Source organism: Corvus hawaiiensis, chromosome 11 (genome assembly GCF_020740725.1).
Source record: "Corvus hawaiiensis isolate bCorHaw1 chromosome 11, bCorHaw1.pri.cur, whole genome shotgun sequence".
Taxonomy (NCBI): Eukaryota; Metazoa; Chordata; class Aves; order Passeriformes; family Corvidae; genus Corvus; species Corvus hawaiiensis.
The window spans coordinates 19,812,071-19,831,495 of NC_063223.1; the positions used below are offsets into that span (position 1 = coordinate 19,812,071).

At 46.1% G+C, this 19,425-nt stretch overlaps 1 protein-coding gene and 1 long non-coding RNA gene across 4 annotated transcripts in view; one reads left to right on the forward strand and one right to left on the reverse strand.

Moving 5' to 3' along the window:
* DCAF1 (DDB1 and CUL4 associated factor 1) overlaps nt 1-8,444 on the reverse strand; it is a 49,092-nt gene extending 40,648 nt beyond the window's left edge. For all 3 annotated transcript variants that reach the window (XM_048315502.1, XM_048315503.1, XM_048315504.1), the window contains exons 1-2: nt 8,387-8,444; nt 3,244-3,361 (exon numbers count right to left, since the gene is read on the reverse strand). In XM_048315502.1, coding sequence (XP_048171459.1) covers nt 3,244-3,353 — 110 coding nt within the window. In that variant the 5' untranslated portion in view covers nt 3,354-3,361; nt 8,387-8,444. The remainder of the gene's footprint in view (nt 1-3,243; nt 3,362-8,386) is intronic.
* A 222-nt stretch (nt 8,445-8,666) lies between these two features.
* LOC125331834 lies at nt 8,667-18,458 on the forward strand. The gene is made up of 2 exons (XR_007206231.1): nt 8,667-9,763; nt 14,023-18,458. It is a non-coding gene; the product is annotated as an uncharacterized LOC125331834 (long non-coding RNA).
* Nucleotides 18,459-19,425: the final 967 nt, after the last annotated feature.

The window sequence follows — 19,425 nt, forward strand, 5'->3', positions numbered from 1 at the left end:
TGCTTGCCTTTGATCTGACAATTATCTTTCAACAAACTGTTGATCCTGTGGGGTTCCAATATTTACTTTTATAAGCCTGATTGTGAAGGGATGCAAACTGTGTCCCTTGTTAATAATAGGTGGCACAGCTTGAGCTCTCAAGAAATTCTGGCAAAAGCAAGTTACTTAAATACTCCACTGCCAGCTCCTCATTTTTTTCCATGAGAACTAATAGCTTGAGGGGTGTCTGCTGACAGAAAACTCAGACAAATGGAGAGCTGGGAAGCAGCACCCTCGCCTTGTCAGGTCTTTTGAGGTGATAATTAGCATTTTGGTGACGTGCCAGAAAGGACAGACAAGCAGCATGGAAAGTGAGCACAACACTCTGGCCAGTGCATCCTGTCTGGGTAGGCAGCCAAACAGCGAGCCAGCTCCCAGTGCTTTCAGGGACAACAACATTATCACAAGCTCAATGAAAGACGAACGTGAATCACTAATTATGGAGGGTTTTGAGACAATTATTCACAATTGTTTGATTAAAATACAAAAAAAAAAAAAAACAAAGCACTGCCTCTTTGAAATTGATTTTCAAAAAGGAAAAAAAAAAGAAAAATCAAGCTTGCTTATAATACCCTTCTTTTAACTAACACATACAAAGGTGGTTTGTGACTTGGCTTGGATGAATCTATCTAGATCAGCAGCTTTGTCTATTCTCAGTTGAAGAAACAGGAGAGTCAAATAACTACCAAAGCTCATTCCTGCCTTCTAACATAGGCACTTGGTACACAGGGCTGTAACAAAACACAATTCACAAAACCACAGAACTTTTATTCAGGTTTCAAGATTTTCTTCATTCACTTGGCATTATACTGGTTCTGCAGCCACTTCCAAGTTTGCAGACAAGATGTAGGATTTACACGGAGCCATTTACTTTTACTAATTTTTTTTCTCTTTACAATTGTCTTTGCAAAGTTAGTCAGATCCTCATTTTCACTTGCCACAAACTGAGCTCACTTAGGGAGTGGGGAAGGAAGGGACAGGGGTGTACAGAAAAGTATGTCAGCTTTGCAAGGCTCCCAGCAATCTAGATGGCATAACAAAGCCATCCTAATCCTGCTCTGTGTCATCACTTGGCATTAATGACTAACTTGAGCCTTTACAGCAGATTGCAACAGCGTAACATGCTCTAGGATCCCACACCACAATACGGTTGGTTTGTGGAGATGAAGTTATGATGGCAAACTGCTGATTTATTCCCTTGATGAAAGGGGCTCCTGGAATGCAATGAAGGATCTGACTCTCAGGATTTGCCTGATTGGTTGAACATGACTTCCATCCAGGCTATGAAGTAACACTTATTGCAGGATCATTTCAATTTACAGTATTTTTAAAACCATGTATAGTAAATATTGGTTGTTTACTAACAGGCTTTCCAAGCAATTTCTTCAGTTCATACCTTCTAACACTCAAGTGTTTATAAATCCGGAAAACCAGCTTTTTGGAAGTGACAATTCAGCTGTGGTCTGTAACTGGTGCTGTTACTGTTGCTGTCCTTGTCCTGTTACTGCACTCTCACCTGTGCTGCCTCAGCATGACATTTAACAGATCCTCATCCACACAGGGAAGTTTTCTTCCATTTAGCTCATAAGGCAGAAGGAAGCAGAGAAATATCCCTCACCAACAAGTATGGCCACAGCTCCCTCTGCCCTAAGACTAGAGCAATATGCAAGGGCATTGCTCTGCCTCAGGTCATTGGCCAATGCAAGCTCCAGTTGGTGAGGATTCCTGGGGAGCATCTCTACCAGCAAATTCCAAATATCTAAATAGCTAAAACTCTCTCCTGCAAACAGAAACACATCTTTCTTTGATAACTAAAGCACTATAAATCCAGTTTCTGCCAAAGCCAGTAGATCCCCTTGCTACCTACCTTAAATAAATCTGTACTATCTCCACTAAAGCAAAAATACCCAAGCCTTCACCATTCATAACCACTCTGCCTGCTGCACAGAAACCTTGAGAATCAACAGAGTTATCAGACCTGTCTGGGCATAAATAATGTAAGCAGCTCCAGGAACTGAGCGGGACCAAGAAGTGCCAGACTGCTATAAGCACAAGAAAATACATGTTCCATTCAAATGTCTTTAAATTTCTTAGAATACAGTAAATTTCTGGTTATGCCTACAAGAAAAAGCATTGAAATAGCTCATATGTTTCCTTCAGACAATACACAAAGATATCCCAACACCCGTCTCATGATTTTCAAGAGACCCACTAATTTTCAAGTGTTTAGGGTTGGCTTTCTGCTGCTTATCTCCCTCTTCTGTGCTGCTATTTTTAAAATGCAGTAAGAACAGCAAAAAGTTGCGCCCAGTGGGTGAGGCACAGCACAGACCTAAGCAAAGAAGCTCCACCAGATTCCTGTTACTTCCACCCAGTGCCAGCTCCAGCTCCGTGCACTGACTTGTCTGACCCAACAAGGCAGAAGAGACACCTGGATTGCTCCTGAACTGCAGAGCAGTTGAGTCCTGCACGCACGAGGCAGGCCATGGGTCTGCCAGCAGAGCTGTGAGGAATTGGGGGAATTTCTGCAAATCTCTTAAAGCAGGAGCAATGTCAGTCTACCCAAATGAAGCCTGGCTTGGGAAACCACAAATGCAACTGATAATTCATATCTTTCTCTTGTATTAGATATTGTCTTATAATTAATGGTGTTACCTACACCACTCCAAAGAACTTATTGGTCCAGCGAATATCTTTCTCACAATACAATGCCAGTCAAGCATCACACAGCTTAAAAAAGAAATCAGTCAGGTTTTAAAACTTCACTTTAAACATGCCCTATGAGCTTCAATAATATCTTCTCAATATAGTTCCTCCTACTCATCCTACCCTCATCCTTTCATTTAATCTGATCAATGTCACTGCAATCTCAAATCCCTCACACCTTGCTTCCCATCTTGATGAATGTTTTACAAGCTTCAGGTGAAGATACCAAAGTGATGTCAAGCATTTAATGCTCCTGACTTCTATTACTTCAGAGAATTAAATTCATGCTTTAGAGACAGTTTGTGTAAGATGTCTTTGTGATATAAATTTCTTACTAAAAGTTTGTATTTAAATACCACACTAACAGTTCGATTTCCAGACCAAGAAAATTAATTACAGGTTATCAGGAATGTAAATACCTCAAGAAAAAACATGGTAAAAGCTGTGGTCATGTAACTTCAGATATTCAGCTTTATGAATTTGCTTAATAAATCTTACCTGGTGAGAATAGGGACCATGTCTTGCCCACTGCCATGTTCTTTCTCCCATTGCTCAAGCAAAGTAGTGAGCTCAGCCTTGGAGTCCACATGCCCAGATCCTGAAGTCATGGCTTAGCCTAAGGATGAGGTAACAACCAGGAAAAAAAGGGCATAAAAATGAGCAAGAAATCCCACTCTTTCACTATATTCATTGAAATACTCTAAATCAAATATTACAAGTCATTTGAAAGAGGCAAATAATACTCAGCAACAAGGAGTGAGAAGATAAAGTGACAGAACAGTGCTTTCAAAGGTGAAAGTTTCTTTCTGGTCCTTTGCCTGCAGACTAAAGAACACGTGCACCTCTGAACACACGTCCTGACTGGTGCTCCCTAGCCCTGACCAGGCTGGTTGGAATGTACAGCTCACCACAGCTGTGTTCACTGCTGAGCCTTTTAAAAGCTCTACCTCAACTCCATTAACAGACTTGAGTTACCCTTTGTGGTGATTTACTCAAGAACCAACCCAGCCAGGGCAGCAAGACTCTGATCAGTGTTGTTATCCCAGTTTAATGCCCTGCAGCCAGCAGTGGCAGTGCCAACAAACTCCTCGGGTACAGAGTGCCGAGGAGCAGAGGCAGCAGCCCCAGCACTGCAGGCAGTGGGAGCAGCCCCAGGACAGCCGTGGCTGGGAAAGAGACAGGCACCACTTGGTTCAGGGTTTCCAAGAACAGCCAGTAGCTCCAGTAGGAAGGAAGGATGATCACAGGAGGGAGCACTGGAGCAATTACTTCAGATCTATCAGCCTTTACTTGCATGACAGCAGCTGACAGAAGATTTATCTTCCCATCCTCAAAAGTGAGGAACTCCTACAGTACTGAGTGACTTGTTGAAGTACCATTTAATGAAGAGAACTATCACTGTAGGTTCTGTTTAAGCCTTTAAATTTCCAGGTGTCAGCTTTTGTCAATCTGATAAAAACCTACGAGAAATATTAACAGCCTAAACCAGAACAAAATCTATCTCAAAATACTGCTGTGCCCCTAGTTTCCAATCTGACAGACTGTGATTGCTGTGAAGAGTTGTAACTTCTGGAGAAAGGAATACCCAAACCTAATTTATAAATTGACTTTGTATTGGAGGTGAGGGAGGTACACAAAGCAAAACAGATTTCTTCACATCCAAAAACACACAAAGATTTTCAGCATTTCATTAGCCATAACACAGCCAATATCCATCTACCAGGAGATTAAATACCCATTTGTCATAACTGACCCAGAGAAAGAAGTTTTCAAACCATGGTTAAATACAGAAGCATTTAAGACAGTGACATATACATCAACTCCTGAAATACATACTCAGGAGTCAGTCAAACGACAGACTCTAAAGGCAGCCATAGCATAGATTACATATGCATTTATAACCCAAGTTGTCTCTGAAAAACATCATCATAATTTAACTGTGTGGTGGACACCAACTGGTTTAAAACTTTTCCTCACTCAGGGAATGGATGAACAATCCTACAGTTCTACCTCTGGTCTCATAGGTGCTTCTGAATTTAATGTACTGTGACTGGTTAGTTAAATGGGAAGGATGAAGTTAAGATCACTGGCTGAAGATTAAACTGGCAGAAACTGCACAAAAGTCATCCCCCAAAGACTACAAAAAGATAAAAAACCTGTGACTCCAAGAACACCATTTTGGCAAGTACTGTATGAAGTGGGCATATGCTAACAAAAAACTACCTAAGCATGAAGAAAAATGAAGTTTTCTAAATCACAAGTAATTATGATTTTATCTAGGGCATTCATTATTCATTCATTCATCTCAGAACTACATCAGGAAATTCAATGCAAATGCATAAATTGCTTAGGAAGAAACACTACCTAGATGCAGGCAAAAACATAATGAGATTGTACACACACACACACTCCCAAAACACCTTCAAAAAGAAAAACTACTCCAAGCTCATAAAGCTCCATTTCCTTTTTCATTAACTGAACACCACTTGCCAGCAGCACTTCAGAGCTTTTAAATATCACAGAAAAACATTCAGACAAATCCACTCTGGATTTCAGAACACAAGTGCTGTAACAGAATCCACGTTCAACCATTTCAGACATCCCCACCTTCATTCTGTACTCAAGGGATACAGAAAAAAGGGCCCTGTGACCTCAGAGCTTGTACAAGGCCTGTGCAGGCTCTCCTGCAATCTGGAGAACCATTTACTTCCTCTAACAACCCTTACACTGTTCCTGCTGGAAAATAGGAAAGGTCCAGCAATACCTGCAACAGATCAACAAAGTTCCAGTCAGGAAGGCCACAGGAACTGCTCACAATCCCTCTGGGACACCCTGTGCTATACCAAAACCAAGCAAAAACAGAAAAATCCCAGCTATCCAGAAAACCTGGAGTATTGCCTCAAAAAAGTACATTATTGATCTAAATAACTGGTGCTGAGAGAGAGCTGTTTCCCTGAAATGAAGTTGTAACATAGAAATGCCACCCTTTCTATCGGGACACTGCAACGACAGTGAATGTCTCGCCAAGGCATCTCATCTCTTCTACAGGCTTATCTCTCCCAGTCTATTCAAACAAATACAGCTATTTTAGATGGCACCACAGAAACTCCTACTGTGCTCACTTTTTCAAGAATTCCATCTTAAACCAAAGTGAAGAGCTCTGCAGAGAAGACAAGAACATAAATGATACAAACTAACCTGCAACTGTCAGCAACACACCTGGCCTAATGGAGAGGAAACCTGGGAGAACAGCTCTTTCACTATCTCCCTTGGACAAGTTGCCAAACAAATTCCATCCTAAACTGCTCTCCAAGAACCAGCAGAACCAATCAGATTTAAATTCCCAGGGGGGCAGGGGGGTGTAACTTTTTTTCTCTTAATAAGTTTCAAAAATCATGGCACACTACAGATTTCAGTTTGAACATCTAATAAGATATGGAATGGGATTTTTTTTCCCAAACAGCACTATTACCAAAATATATTTAGAATCAATAGAACTCGTATCAACAAAACATAAAGCACTTACTCAAAGGATTTGACTTTGAAAGACAAATATTTGCAGAGTTAACTACCATGGTGGCCACTGCCACTGAAAACCCACATGTGCCTGTTTCAGCACACCGTGGTTGGTGCACATGATATTGCTTTAATATTAAACACTACCTGGGTATTCTTGTATCACAGCAAAGATTTCACGGGCATTTTACTCTTCTGAGCTTAGATGTAAGAATTTGACAGCAAAGGGAAACCCAAAGAGTATTGGGACACAGATTCCTCAAGGTACTCACATGTTTTTGAAACCTCGGACACTTTAGTGCTTGAGTCACCTTAGTGAGACACCTCTGAACATCGAGGAAATAAAATTCTAGTGACCTCTGACCACAAACCTTGATTCAGTGCCTGGAACAGTTGGAGCAGTTCAGCTCCACCCTTCTGTCCATCAACGCATTGGAGCCTCACATTAACTGCAACACCACTACAGGTCATTCCCTTACTGATGCTGTGCTCAGGGAAAAGATTAGGAGGTTCTGGACACACTGACTTTCCACAGATAAACATTTTAAAGCATGAAACCTCTTAGTGAATATAAATATACTTGTAAAATCTGAAGACCAACAGTTTGGTTATTTGGGAAATGAAGGCAAAAGGCCTAACTTAGCAATTTAAATGGAAAATGAAAGATCCACATAATAAAACCAAAAATCATACCTCAAGCAAAAAAAAAAAAAAAAAATCTCCTGAAAACCACAATTTTAATCAACTTTGTAGGAGGATTGCACATTTAAATTAATGTACACATTAGATTAACAGACAAAAATTACAAGAGAATTTGTAATTCCACATTCACAGGGGCAACTCAAATTCTAATAACTGCACTTTGGGCCAACTTAAATAGTCAAGTTTTACACTGCTCCCAAACATGATTCTAAGTATGCCTGAGGACACAAAGTAGAGGAGAAGACTAATGTAACACCACTAGCAAGTTGGAATCTAGTTAAATGCCCAGCAAAGCTGAGCAGTACATCTGTAGGTTCTTTCATACTTATGCTTAAATACAAAAAAATTCCTTACTTTAGGAAAAAAATAAAATTCTCCCTCTCCTCACAAATATCCTTTAAAGAGATGAGGCACCTGACAGCTATTTGTCTAAACCTGTTGAGCCTGAAATAACCACGTGCAAGTTAAAGTACCACAAACTGTCAACACTGAAGTTCACTTGTGGAAATAATATACGACCAAGGAACAAAAGCCTCACAATCTCTGGAGCACAAAAACGTGGTATAGTGTCCTACACTGAGGGAAGCCTTCATTTGTTCAACTTCCCGGTTTAACAGAGCTCCAAATAGGCTGTTATATTGAACACATCCCTAATGTTGCTTTTAAGTATTTATTTAAAAACTCGGTGGTTTTTTTGGGTAGCTTTTTGTTTTGTTTTTGTTTTTTTTAATTAAGGCATTTTAAGGACAGAGAAAACCACAAGGTTATTCAGTCTCCAGGAATTTCTCCTTTTACAAAACAAACTTGTAACTACGTTCTGATCTGGCAGGAGAAGCCCAAAAAACAGGAACAAACTTCTGCTGTCTACAAAATAAGGGGTAAAAAAAAAAAAAAAAAAACCGCTCCGTTTCAACACCAATTCCTCTTCGCGCGGCTGGAAGGGGAAACACGCGGGCCGCACCTCCCGGGGGCGGGGGCGGCCGATGACAGCTCCCCTGGGGTCCCGCACCGCCCGGCTCGGCGGGACGCACGGGTGGCCCCAACGTTTAAAGGTCGGCAGAGACCAGAGTAGGGGACGCGAAGAACCAGAGAGCCTCCCGACCGAGCGGGCCCAGCGCAGGAGGAAGAGCCCGGCGGAGGGGGCGGGCCGGGCGCGGCGGCGCAGGCCCGGTGCCGCCGGGGGGGACGGGACGGGCCGGGGGGGGACAGGACAGGCCGGGCCCGGCCCGCCGGGCCCCCCGCCCTGAAGGCGCCCCCTAGCGCGGGGGCGGACCCGCCGCCGACCCCGCGCCCCTGAGGCGCCCCCCCCACCCCGCGCCGCTACCCCTGCCCGGCGCGGAGGCCGCGGCCGCCAACCGGCCCGGCCCGGCGAGGCTCCGGGGAAGCGGCGGCGGCGCGTCCCGCCCGCCCCAGCCCCCGTTACCTGCACGCTGCCCCGCGGTGCCGCCGCCGCCGCCCCCGGCCCCTGCTGCCGGCCCCGCGCACCCCGCGGCGGCCGCGATCGCTGTGGAGGGCGCACACTTTTTTGCGTCACCGCGCTGCGTCACGGCGCGCGCCTCACGGCCGTGAGGGAGCGGGGCGGGGGCCACGCGCTCGGTCGGCCTGCCGGGAAAGGGAGTTCGCGCGGGGCGCATGCGCTCTCCCGGACGCTGCTGCCGCGGGGAGTGCTGGGAACTGTAGTTCCTGGGTCGCGCCGCCATTGCCCAGCGCGGCGGGTCTGGGCGGAGGGGTCGGCGCTCTACGTGGCGTTCTCCAGGGAGAGGGGCGAGGCTGTTGGTCCGTGGCACGGTGTTGCACGGAGGAGCCGCCGAGCAGCAGCTGCTGGCCCCGATACCCGCGAGTCCGCCCCGATAGCAGCATGTTTCTGGGCACGCCGCCATCCGCCCTCCAGTCCCACGGCGGGACCATCACCAGCTGCGGCTCCCCTTCCTTTCTCAAGGCTGAAGGTTGTTCACTGTGTTGGTCACCTGTTAGGTGACCTCCAGCTGGACAGCGAGGTGTTTCAGAAGGAGGGCAGTTTGCAGGAGAGCTCGGATGCCGAGCACGCCGGCTCCTACTCCTGAGTTATTCCTCTCCTTATCTCCAACACAGGAACAACGTCCTGCTCCTTCACACTTAAACGAGGGCTGATTTTGGCAGCTGTAGCTAAACCCCGCAGCAGAACTGAACACCCACCTCCACCTCTGCTCCGAGCCACGACAAAGGAGGAAGGGGAGACTCAGGCTCCCCTGGGTGTCTCAGGAAAACTCCTCTTCCCACGTTCCCACCCTTCCTACAGGTGCTCATGATGAGCTCTGGAGAGCTCATCCACTCGCCAGTCCTTCCCGCTGTCCTTCCAGGAGAAGTTATGCACCTGCATGCGATGAGAGTCTGTGTGGAAAGAAACCCTTCAGCACTGCATAGCCCCATCCCTGTGTGCCTTCCACATGCAAAGTCTTCTGTTCCTCTGGGATTGTTTTTCTTTGTCTGTTGGTTCCACAGTGGGAATATTCCTACTCCTGTGTGCTTTTACAGTGGTAATGAACTGTTATTCTGTACGGTCCCTGATGTATCAAGTTACACATGGAGAAGATCCACGTGGTCTCAGCAAAGTTACCATTTCTGAGGACAAGGAAGATCTGGAAAAGTACACTCCTCAGCCAGGCCCTCATGGCTGGTTGGAGCATCAAAAGAAACAGACCTGCCTGCAGCATTATTACCCAGGGAAGATCATCACGTCCACAGCTGCACCTTCTTCTCCCCCTGCAAGGCATCTGGGAGCCTCGAGGCAGCCATGGGCTGTTCAGGAGGAGTTGCAGAGGTGAGCATTCCCACCCCTCATCCCCAAGTTCAAAGGGCTGAGAGAAAAATTAAGGTTTCCAGTTCCTGCCATATCTATGGTGCACTGGAGACAGGGTCTCTTCTCAGGGAAAGTGGTGTTCAGTTCCCAGTTCACTTGAACAGGTGAGGAGGCTTGGAGCCTGCTGCTCATTGCCAGAGCCTGGCACGCTGCTGGCACAGGGCACAGCTACAGCCTCTCTCTGGCTCTGCCACAGCCTCCTCTACAAGCTCAGTCCAAAATGCTCAGGCCTCCAGCTCCTGCATTTCCAGACCCTGGAGATATTTGGGAAGGATTCGCTCTAACATTCTTGTTTCCCACAGGGCAGGTGAGAGTCCTACTGGCTCACCTGTCGGGAACAAGACAGCATGGAAGCAATGAAATCCCAGTTTGTGCTGCTGTGCTCTAGTAATTGCCCAGGTACTGGCAGAAGCTTTTCTCGTAGAAGAATAAATATGAATAAAAAATAAGTAAATAAGGGGAAAGAGAGTCCTCCCTCTCAAGGAAAAGCTTCACAAGCACCATTCCTATCTAAGATGCCCCACAGTGTCCACATTAATCCACTTTCTTGTACTGCAACTGCATAAATCCCTGCCCCAGGCAGTGTTTGCACAGGTAGAGATTCTGCTACCACACTTACAACGTTTGACTGTCAATCTTGATTAACTCCAGGATAATGAGTGCAACAGTGAGAATCCTGCAGCACTGGATTTAGTGAGTAAGCCCCCACCCTCACAACAACACTTCACCTGAATGATGCAATCGAAGAAAAAACCCCACAAAACAAATGCAAAATATGGCCGTGGATTGCAGAGCAATAAAAACAAGAGGCCAGCAGTGAGCTGGCACCACTCGCCCTGTGGGATCTTGTAGCTGAGAGAGAGGCCTGTAGTGTGCAAGGAAGGGAAGGTTATCTCTGCATGTTCACCTCCATGGGCTCCCCAGCCAGAAGAACAACATATTCCACAGGATGGTCAACTGATAGTAATAAGGGTTTATGGCTGAATCACGGTTGGAGGTTCCTTGAAACAGGTAACCACTTCTCTACTGCTGTCACATCCCAGATCACCTCTCAATACTGTGGTTTACCAGGAGAAGATAAAGCCATTTCATGGGGCCCTCATAAACTTCTAGACTGAAGGACAGTTAGTTGTGGGATCAGAGGAGGAACAGCACTGGTAGGAGAAGCCAGGAAGACATAGACTGTGTTTCCAAAGGATGCCTTGAGTACAGCTAGGGGTGGAAGCATGTGTCTGCGATGCTTCATCTTTCACAGCTGCTGACAAAGGCAGAGAGCCACAGACCCGGGCTCCAGGCAGCAGCTTCACCTTCTGCCTGAATAGACCTTTGCTCTGAGAATGAGAAAAAGGTCATTATCAGAAAGCTCACAACATTCAGAGCCTCCTCACCACAGCTGCCCTACGAGGAGAGGAAGGATTCTTGAGGCTTTGAGAAGTGTTAATTGCTCACCTTGACCTGCAACACAGATCTACAGTGATAAAGTTTGTGGACTTCCTACACTCAACCTTTCATTAATTGCCCCATCCTCTTGTGGGACTCAGTTTGCTTGTCACCCTGTTTCTCCCTGCAGTTGAGCTCCTATTGAAGGGCAGCTGTGACAGAGGTTACTGACCGAGCAGTACCAGCCTCTGCAGCATAATTTTGCTGCATGACTCATAGCAGGTGAGTAGTGAGTGAATAGAGTTCAGTCCCTTCCCAGCACTCTGTGTCACACTGCAGCTGCAAATGCACCCAGCAGGATTTCCCAGCAGCATCCAGGGACAGGTACAATGCCGGCACCTGAACCTTTGGGAGGGTCTGAACCTGCGCTGCTCAGCTGCTTGTAAACTGATGGGTGTTTCTTTGCAACGCCCATGCCCCGGGGGACTGCAGGAACCGGGCGGGAGGTCAGACGTCTGGGGAGTTGCACCTGGGAACAGAGCGCGTTTGCCAGGGAAGCAGAGGAGGTCAGCCGGCTGTGCTGCACTTCTCTGCCAAGTGCCTTCCTCCCGTCCACTCTCCTGCGTGCCTCTGGGAATCTGGGGAGTGGGCAGCAGGCACAAAGCCCTACAAAAAGACCTCAGCTCCAGCCTTAGGACCATGTATTGCTCTCCCAGCCTGGATTTGCCCGAATAGTTCAGAAGTGGTTAAATATCTGCAATGATACCCCTCATGCCTAAAGGGCTTTAAACACTGTCTAGACTCCTCCAGAGTCTAGATTGACATGTATCTACCGCTAAATTTTCACGTTGCGCAAAAATATTGCCTGATGGGTTAGATGATGGCCGTGAGTGACCTCCAAGCTGGCAGCCAGCACGCCTCAAATGATTTCCCATTTCCTGCCCACGTCAGAGAGACTGCAGATAATACAGTAGAAAGAAGTACAAAGGAAGAAAAAAAGTACAAAGTGAAGTAAGCAGGGAAAAGCAGTTCAGTGGGATCCCCTCCGCATGGACAGACTGAGCAGAGCAAAGGGGCTGCAGGCATTGCCACAGGTTACCTGCGATCCAGGTGACCGTGGGCAAATGGGGCCGAAATACGCGCACTGAGTGCCCCGATAAATGATGTGCGACAAGGGAGTAGTTCAATCACTAGGTGGCACACCGGCATCATCACACCACACCAGCGTCCTCCTGGGAGGAGAGGAAAAAGCTCAAAATAGCCCAAAGCAAAAATTAACAAGCAATCATCCGGGACCGAGGTGCTTAGAGGAGCCATCTGTGTGCTCACACACAGAGAGCAAAAACACCCAACAACTGGAGAGAGATATCAAATGTAACAGGGACGGCAAAATGTGTTCATTCAATCAAATTCTGCCTATGCTGCTTTGCTGTTTCTGAGTGACAGTGAAAGAGGCAGGGGAGGCCTGCTCATGGATGGAGTGCAAAGAGGAAATGCGTGGAGGGCAGCAGAGGTGGGTGCTGATCCAGGGAATGCAGTTGCGGCCTTTTCTGAGAGTTGTGCCTGCTCTTGTGTGTGGAGAGAGCATTTGGGGATTCTTTCCAGCAGAAAAGGCCAAGCAAAGCTCAAAGAGAAGTTTCTCACTAAGATAAAAAGACAGAGTGGGGAACAGTGACTGCAGGTTGATGGCACCTACTGCATAAGGAGTTCAATGGTGGTTGTTTGTGGGGAGAGGGAAGAGTGATAGGAGAGTGATAGCAACACTTCTGGGGCAGGCTTTTCTCTGGGCTGGAGCTAAAACAGCAACACAAACTAAAACCAGCTAAGGTATTTATGAGGGGCCGGGGAGAGACAAACATCCTGGCAGCAGCTGAGCTACCATTGTGTATTGTCTTACTGGGATAGATCAGTAGAAGCAGTTCACTCTTGAAAGTATCAAGGACTGTACCATGGCAAGCTACACTAACTCTTCCCGACACTCACAGGATCTGCAGGACTTGCCATCAGGCAGGCTGCTCCCCAGTCTCCCAGTGTTTGCCTGGATTCAGCAGTGCAGACACAGGCTCCTCAGCCAGCTCCCCCTGAGCATTTAGCCCAGACTGAAGAGAGAAGCCAGATCTATATCTAGGAACATGGAAATGCAGAAGAATGTCGTTCATCAGCTCAGATACTAATGAGAACATGAGCAGGCAAACAGCTCTCTTCCAAACAGGCTGGTGCCAAAACGCTCCATTCAGACACTCGGTGTGATGCCAAGAGCACATAACTCTGCCTAGCTGAGCATCTGAGTGACAGCACATCTGCGTTTGCAGGCTGAAAGTCAACAAAAAAGTTAAATAGTACAAAGTGATCAATGTTGCATGAAGTATACACTGACAGACACCTCTTGCTTTCCAGCAGCATGGCCCCAAATTCTGACCACGCTGCTGCACTGCTGCTACGGCGGTCTTTGTGTTCAGCTTCTCACACACACCCAGCAACTTCAAGCAGGTTTTCATACCTCTCCTTTCTCCCAAATTACTGAAAAGTGGGGTTGTTGATGTGTTCTGTGATATATGAGCTATCCAGGGGTATGAAGCTGTGAAAGGAAAGAGCTTTGGGGAGAGTGGAGTGCACTGATAAACCATGCACGGAGAGTATACAAGGGAGAACATGAGAAATGCAGGGGACAGTTAGTACACAGAAAGTGGCATCATGGCAACAAGACATCATTTCCTGACTAAACTCATTTCTCTAACTGGGAGTGTTAAAAGCTCATTTCAGGCACTAAACAAAATCCCTTGCTAGCTTTTGTGGTTTAACAAGGGTTTTCCTTTTTTTTATCTGATTTGTTACTATAGGAAACAACCAGCAAAGAAAGCTCTTCATACAGAAGGAAGCAAGAAAAGACTATGCACAGCATGCTGTGAAATGCCTGCAAGACACACACTGGGAATACAAACAATTGTTCCTTATGTTTTCCAGCAACAAGGATCTCAGGGATTATTTGTAACAACAGCAGCTTTAAAAAACGAAGACCAAACAGAACCAGGGAAAAGTACATTTTAAGACTACTAGCCTTTTTAAGAGGAGGTTTTGTTTTGTTTTGTTTCTGTTGGGTTTTTTTTCCTTTTTATCAGGCCTTAAGTGCAGGTTATATATCTGCTCTCCTCATGACTTCTCCTATAGGAGTTAATTACGTCGAGTGCATTTATGTATCAATTTTTGATGCACATGGAAGCAACAAGCAAAATGATGAAAGTGGGCTATAATGGTGACAGGCACATGTACAAACATGTTAATTCTGTGTTATGAGTTGTTTCATCACAGAGGGATTCCACCAAGAGTCTTAGTAGCAGCTATGCGGTGTTTGTCATATGTAGCTTCTCCTGTATTAGGCAATCCTGATCTTTGGCTTGTCCATGGTGGTGCTTATGGCTCTGGGAGCTCCACAGATATTGACTCCCAGCAGCCACACGTGTGTGGCCCCACTGCAGGTACTGCCCAAACACTGGGACGTGGAGCACTGTAAAGTCTGAACACTTGGCTCTCACATTCAGCCACGCCTAGGAAGAAGCTCTGAAGCTCCCTTAGCAGCATAAAGCATCCAAAAGCATTTGACATGGGGAAATCCCCAGCTGAAATGAGGTGCTGTAAAGCTGGGGGAGTCTGCCCTAAGTTTTCCTCTGCCATGAAATAGTTTATGTCTTTTCACCCAGAAGAAATTACTTCCTCTGGCAACACTGTCTGTGCTGCCCTGACCCTGAACAGCCTGTGCAGCCCCAGAAACATTCTGGGACAGGGGTATTTGAGGGCACCTTCCTGAAACACTGAGCACCTCCAAGCCCAGGTACCTAGGAATGCAGGTGGGCCTTGGGGCATGATGTTACTGGTGCAGACCCAGATCCCTGACATCGTGGTGACTTAATAAAGTTCTGGTTCTGCTGCTGAACTCAAAGTGCCACATTAAGACAGCAGCACCAGCTCAAGGCTCTTCCCTTCCCTCTTCCACTTGTTCCCTCATGTAGGTAACAGTGTCTTTTCTTCCTTCCAGGAGCTTCATATCCTTAGTGGAGAGGGAATATAGCAAGAATGAAGCTTCATAAATTTTCTTTGCACAAATAAATCAGAAGCACCTGACAATATGGCAGAAGGGAAAGGGAAAAGCACTGATTTTTTAGGAATCAAATTGGGTGCCAACCCACAAAGGAGAAAAATCCCACTGCCTCCCAGGGCACAGCAGGCAGTGTTAGCAACTGCAGGGACATACTCACGGGCTTTATTCTCCAGGGAACCTTGTTTGTGAACATTTAGTTGCATTTATAGGAGTGCAGGGTATTTCATATAGTAGTCTATTCCTTTTGGGATGTAGATAAGTGCTGGATCCTTATCCTTATTCTAAAACCAGCATTGATAAATGATAACTACAGAATTATCTGAATGTCCTCTTCGCTTCCAGGGCTGGGGTTAAGGGCAGCTCAGATGCACAGTAATGGCTGCAAATGACAATAAATGGGTGATGCAAAGCTCTGCATTTCCATTCAGGTTGAACACCAGGCATGTGTGTAACGCACACCCGACCTATAGTGGAAGAGGTTTCTGAGAAAGACACATTTTTACCACTTCTGGACACAAAGGAACAACAAACTATCAATATACCAATTTTTCTCAGTGAGCAGTTACAAAAAAGTGGATACCATTCCCAGCCTGGCAGTGCACTTGTTTCACCATATTTCATGGTGCATTTGCAACAACGTGTCTGTATCTACCTGCTGCAATAGGATGGCTAAATTGCAAGAAAAAGCAACTACTTATGAAATAGGGACATTCTGGAGGGATCATTTTGGCGTGCACCACTGAAGAATTTTTTTTTTTTTCCTGAGATTTTTGTATCTTGCATCTTTTTTCATCAAGTCTTCTCCAGAGAAAAAGGATCATTTTCAGTTTTTGGGCATACCAAATCACCACTACAACTGGATAGGATCAACAGGATTTTTCCCTGTATTACCTTATTTCACAGTCTATGTTTGTGTTTAATGTAACATTTGTGTGCTTATCATAATTTCATTACATTTAATGCAGTACCTGGGCAGCACTCTTCAGTGTAGTCTGGGAGGAAAACAATGCTTTAGCCCAAAGAGAAGTTAAAAAGATGGGAGGACATAATGAGAGATATTTATGGCTTTTACAGGCTGTTTCAACAGCAGAACTCACAGGAGATTTTAGCAATAGGGATACAAAGCTTTAAGCCTGGAAGGAAGAAGGAGGCATGTTTAGCCACTCCTCAAGGCTAGGATGCTATTTTCTAGAAATCAGAGTTTTGCACTGTGGCTGAGAGTACCAAGATTTATTTTGCTTTGTCTTTGGATCGTGGGAGTAAAATGCTGGTCTCCTTGAAATATGTGGGATGTTAGTGACTAGGATAATAAAGGCAAGATTTCACCATAGACATTTTGAATTCTCTTCATCCCAGCCTCTCCCAGCAGGCTGGCTGGGATTATTCCCAGCCTGTTTTGTACCAGACAGGTGCATCAGGCCAGATGAGCTCATTGAGACACAGCCTCCTCCCGCTACTTACTGTTAACCACTGTTGCCTTCTCCTGGGCTACAGAAAATTGCTATGAGTGAGGAGAGAATCTCCTGGAAGATGGATCCCCAAGGGAGAGCTGCAGGGAACAACGTTGCCTGCTGTGGAAAGTTTTCCAAGCGAGCTGCGGTTACCCACCATCCAGATGGTGAATACTCAGTGTTTGCTTTAGAGCAGCATTTCCAGGTCCAACCATGCAACTCCCCATCTCTCCCTTTCACAAAGGGAAAAGGGAGTGCTGAGGTCTCACGGCTCCCGCTCTTCTGAACTAGTTCCCTCTTTGCCTGGACTTGATCAGCATTACTCTCCCAAGAGCCTTGGAAACTGGGAAAGGAGAGCTAGGCAGGTTCACAAAACCTTTTGTTTTGCTGGACTGGTTGCAGAGACTCCCCACACTTACAAGGAAAAGTTTTTGCTCCAATTCCTGATGCTGCTTTTCTCTCTCGGTCCTCTCTGGATGAACCTTTGCCAAGACTTTGGTGACACATACATTTTGTAGTTGGTGGAGTTGTACCTGTGCACATAGGAGAATGTGTCACCCTGCAGACACTATCAAATTCCAGAGCTTGTATCTTCCTTCCTAAGGAAACGGTGTCTGGGGCAGGGCAGTTTGCTCAGTTAGGAATAATCCCCAGGAGGGATTCAGCACTGGCTGAGGAGGGTTTGCTGGAGGGAGGGCCGTAGCTCCCCTCTTCCCCATGTAAGTGTCAGATGCAGCATCCACATCCCTGAGCTGTTTTATTCTGGAAGGACTCTTTGACTTCACCCTCTGCTTCAGCCACGGTCACAGCATCCAGGTCTGCTAGTTCTGCTCCATGCCTCTCGTCCCATCTCCAATCACTTGATGCTGGGAAATTGCTGGGAGTACTTGTGTCCCAAACATCTCCTGGGAATTCAGCAGTCTCCTTCCCACGCAGACACCAGCTGGGAGCAATCCATTCCTGCTCAGCTCTGCACCCAGTCTGTACACAAGCAATTTTAAATCCAGGGTGTGGACTAGCTGAAAATGACTAAGAAAATGAAAGATGACTAAGAAAAACAAGCTTGTGTGCTGTGGAATTATCTCCAGCCTGAAACAGCTGAAGAGCTCTGCAATTCTCCTGCGAAGCCCTGAGAGGTGCACAGATCTGATAACATCGAGGCATCCCAAGAGCCGGAGTCCCTGTCTCCAGCTCATCTACCAGCAGATGTGCCAAAACACCTCCTCTGGCTGCTGGTCTTGCAGGAGTCTCTATCAGTGGAAAAACCTGCTCTGCCCACTGCTCTTCACTCCTGTGGAGCACGAGGCTGTGCAAAGGAGCAAGCACGGCTGTCATCTGCTGCAGCCCTGTGTCCATGTCCTGTCCATTTGTGACTCCATGGAAAGCACACCAGGGCTGTGGAAGTTGGGGGCAGGGACACTTATACAGGCAAACTTGTCTGGGTAAACTTCATTCCTATTGCTTGGCTGGTTTCTGACCCTCTGCCTCTACAGTCCCATCATTCTCTGCCTTCTTCTGTCTCTTCTTTTGTGTTTTTTCTTTAATTTTGCCCTAATACTTCACGTTATTCTGGTTGCTATGCAGGGTTTGCAGGCTCAGCCACCTGTAACAACCCCTCTCCATGGGTGTGAGCAGCTTGGCTGCAGTGAGGACACTTTGCTGATTAATTTGCTTTTTTTTTGTATAGTTATTTTAGATGCTTGGAAATAAAATAAAGTTGTTACTGATACCTTGCCTCTCCTAATGCCAATTAACTTCAGCAAATTAATCTTTTTCAGACCATCCTTTATGTGGTCTAGGCCAGGGTGCAGACAGGAACATAAATTGTATGGCTTAATTTACTTCCCACATTTTTTCTCACCAGGGCCATAATGTGGGTGGAGAGGGGCAAGGAGGAAGCACAGTACAGCTGCAAGTCAGAAAGGATATATTTGGGGTCCTGTGCTGGATCACCACACAGGGTGATGAGGGGAATCCCAGGGGCTGCTTCCTCCTCCAGAAACTGGAAAAAGGGAAGGATCTGAGTCTTGTTTCCCCACATGCTGAACACATGTCCCTGCACTATAAAAAGAACCATTTGGTGTTTCATAACCCTTTGGTAGTGCCTGAAAGGGAACCCAGTACAGTTTCCAAACTCTTACAACAGGTATGTTGTCACCTTAACTGCTATTCTGATCTGTAAACAGTAAGTTTCCAAAAATAATTGCCCAGCCTATTGATTGCATTGTCCTCCCCTCCCTCCTGCATTGGCCTACCTAGCAGATCTTGCTGCATTTTAGCAAGGAAGGTCATTCACCATGGCTCCAGCCATCCAGGTGAAGAAATCACATGTTAATGGTGCTTCCCATTTTATGTATCAGGACATTTTATTCATACAGGCAGCCCCAAATTACCTCCTTCATACATACAGTTCCATAATTTCCCTACTTAAATACATCCACCATCAAAATTACCTAGTTAAGTCATGCCCCAGAGATTGAGCCTTGCAGGAATGAAAATGTGCTTTTGAAACACATCCTCGAGCTCCTAAACCTCAGAAACAATTGTAAAGCCAGAAGAGTCAATGAAAGAGAAGAAGTTGTTTAATGTAGTTTAAACAGTTGTTGTTCAGGGACTGCTTTTCAAATGAGTGAATTCACCTATCATGGAGGAAAGCAAACTACAATGATGTTTGCCTATTTCAAGACTCAGATACC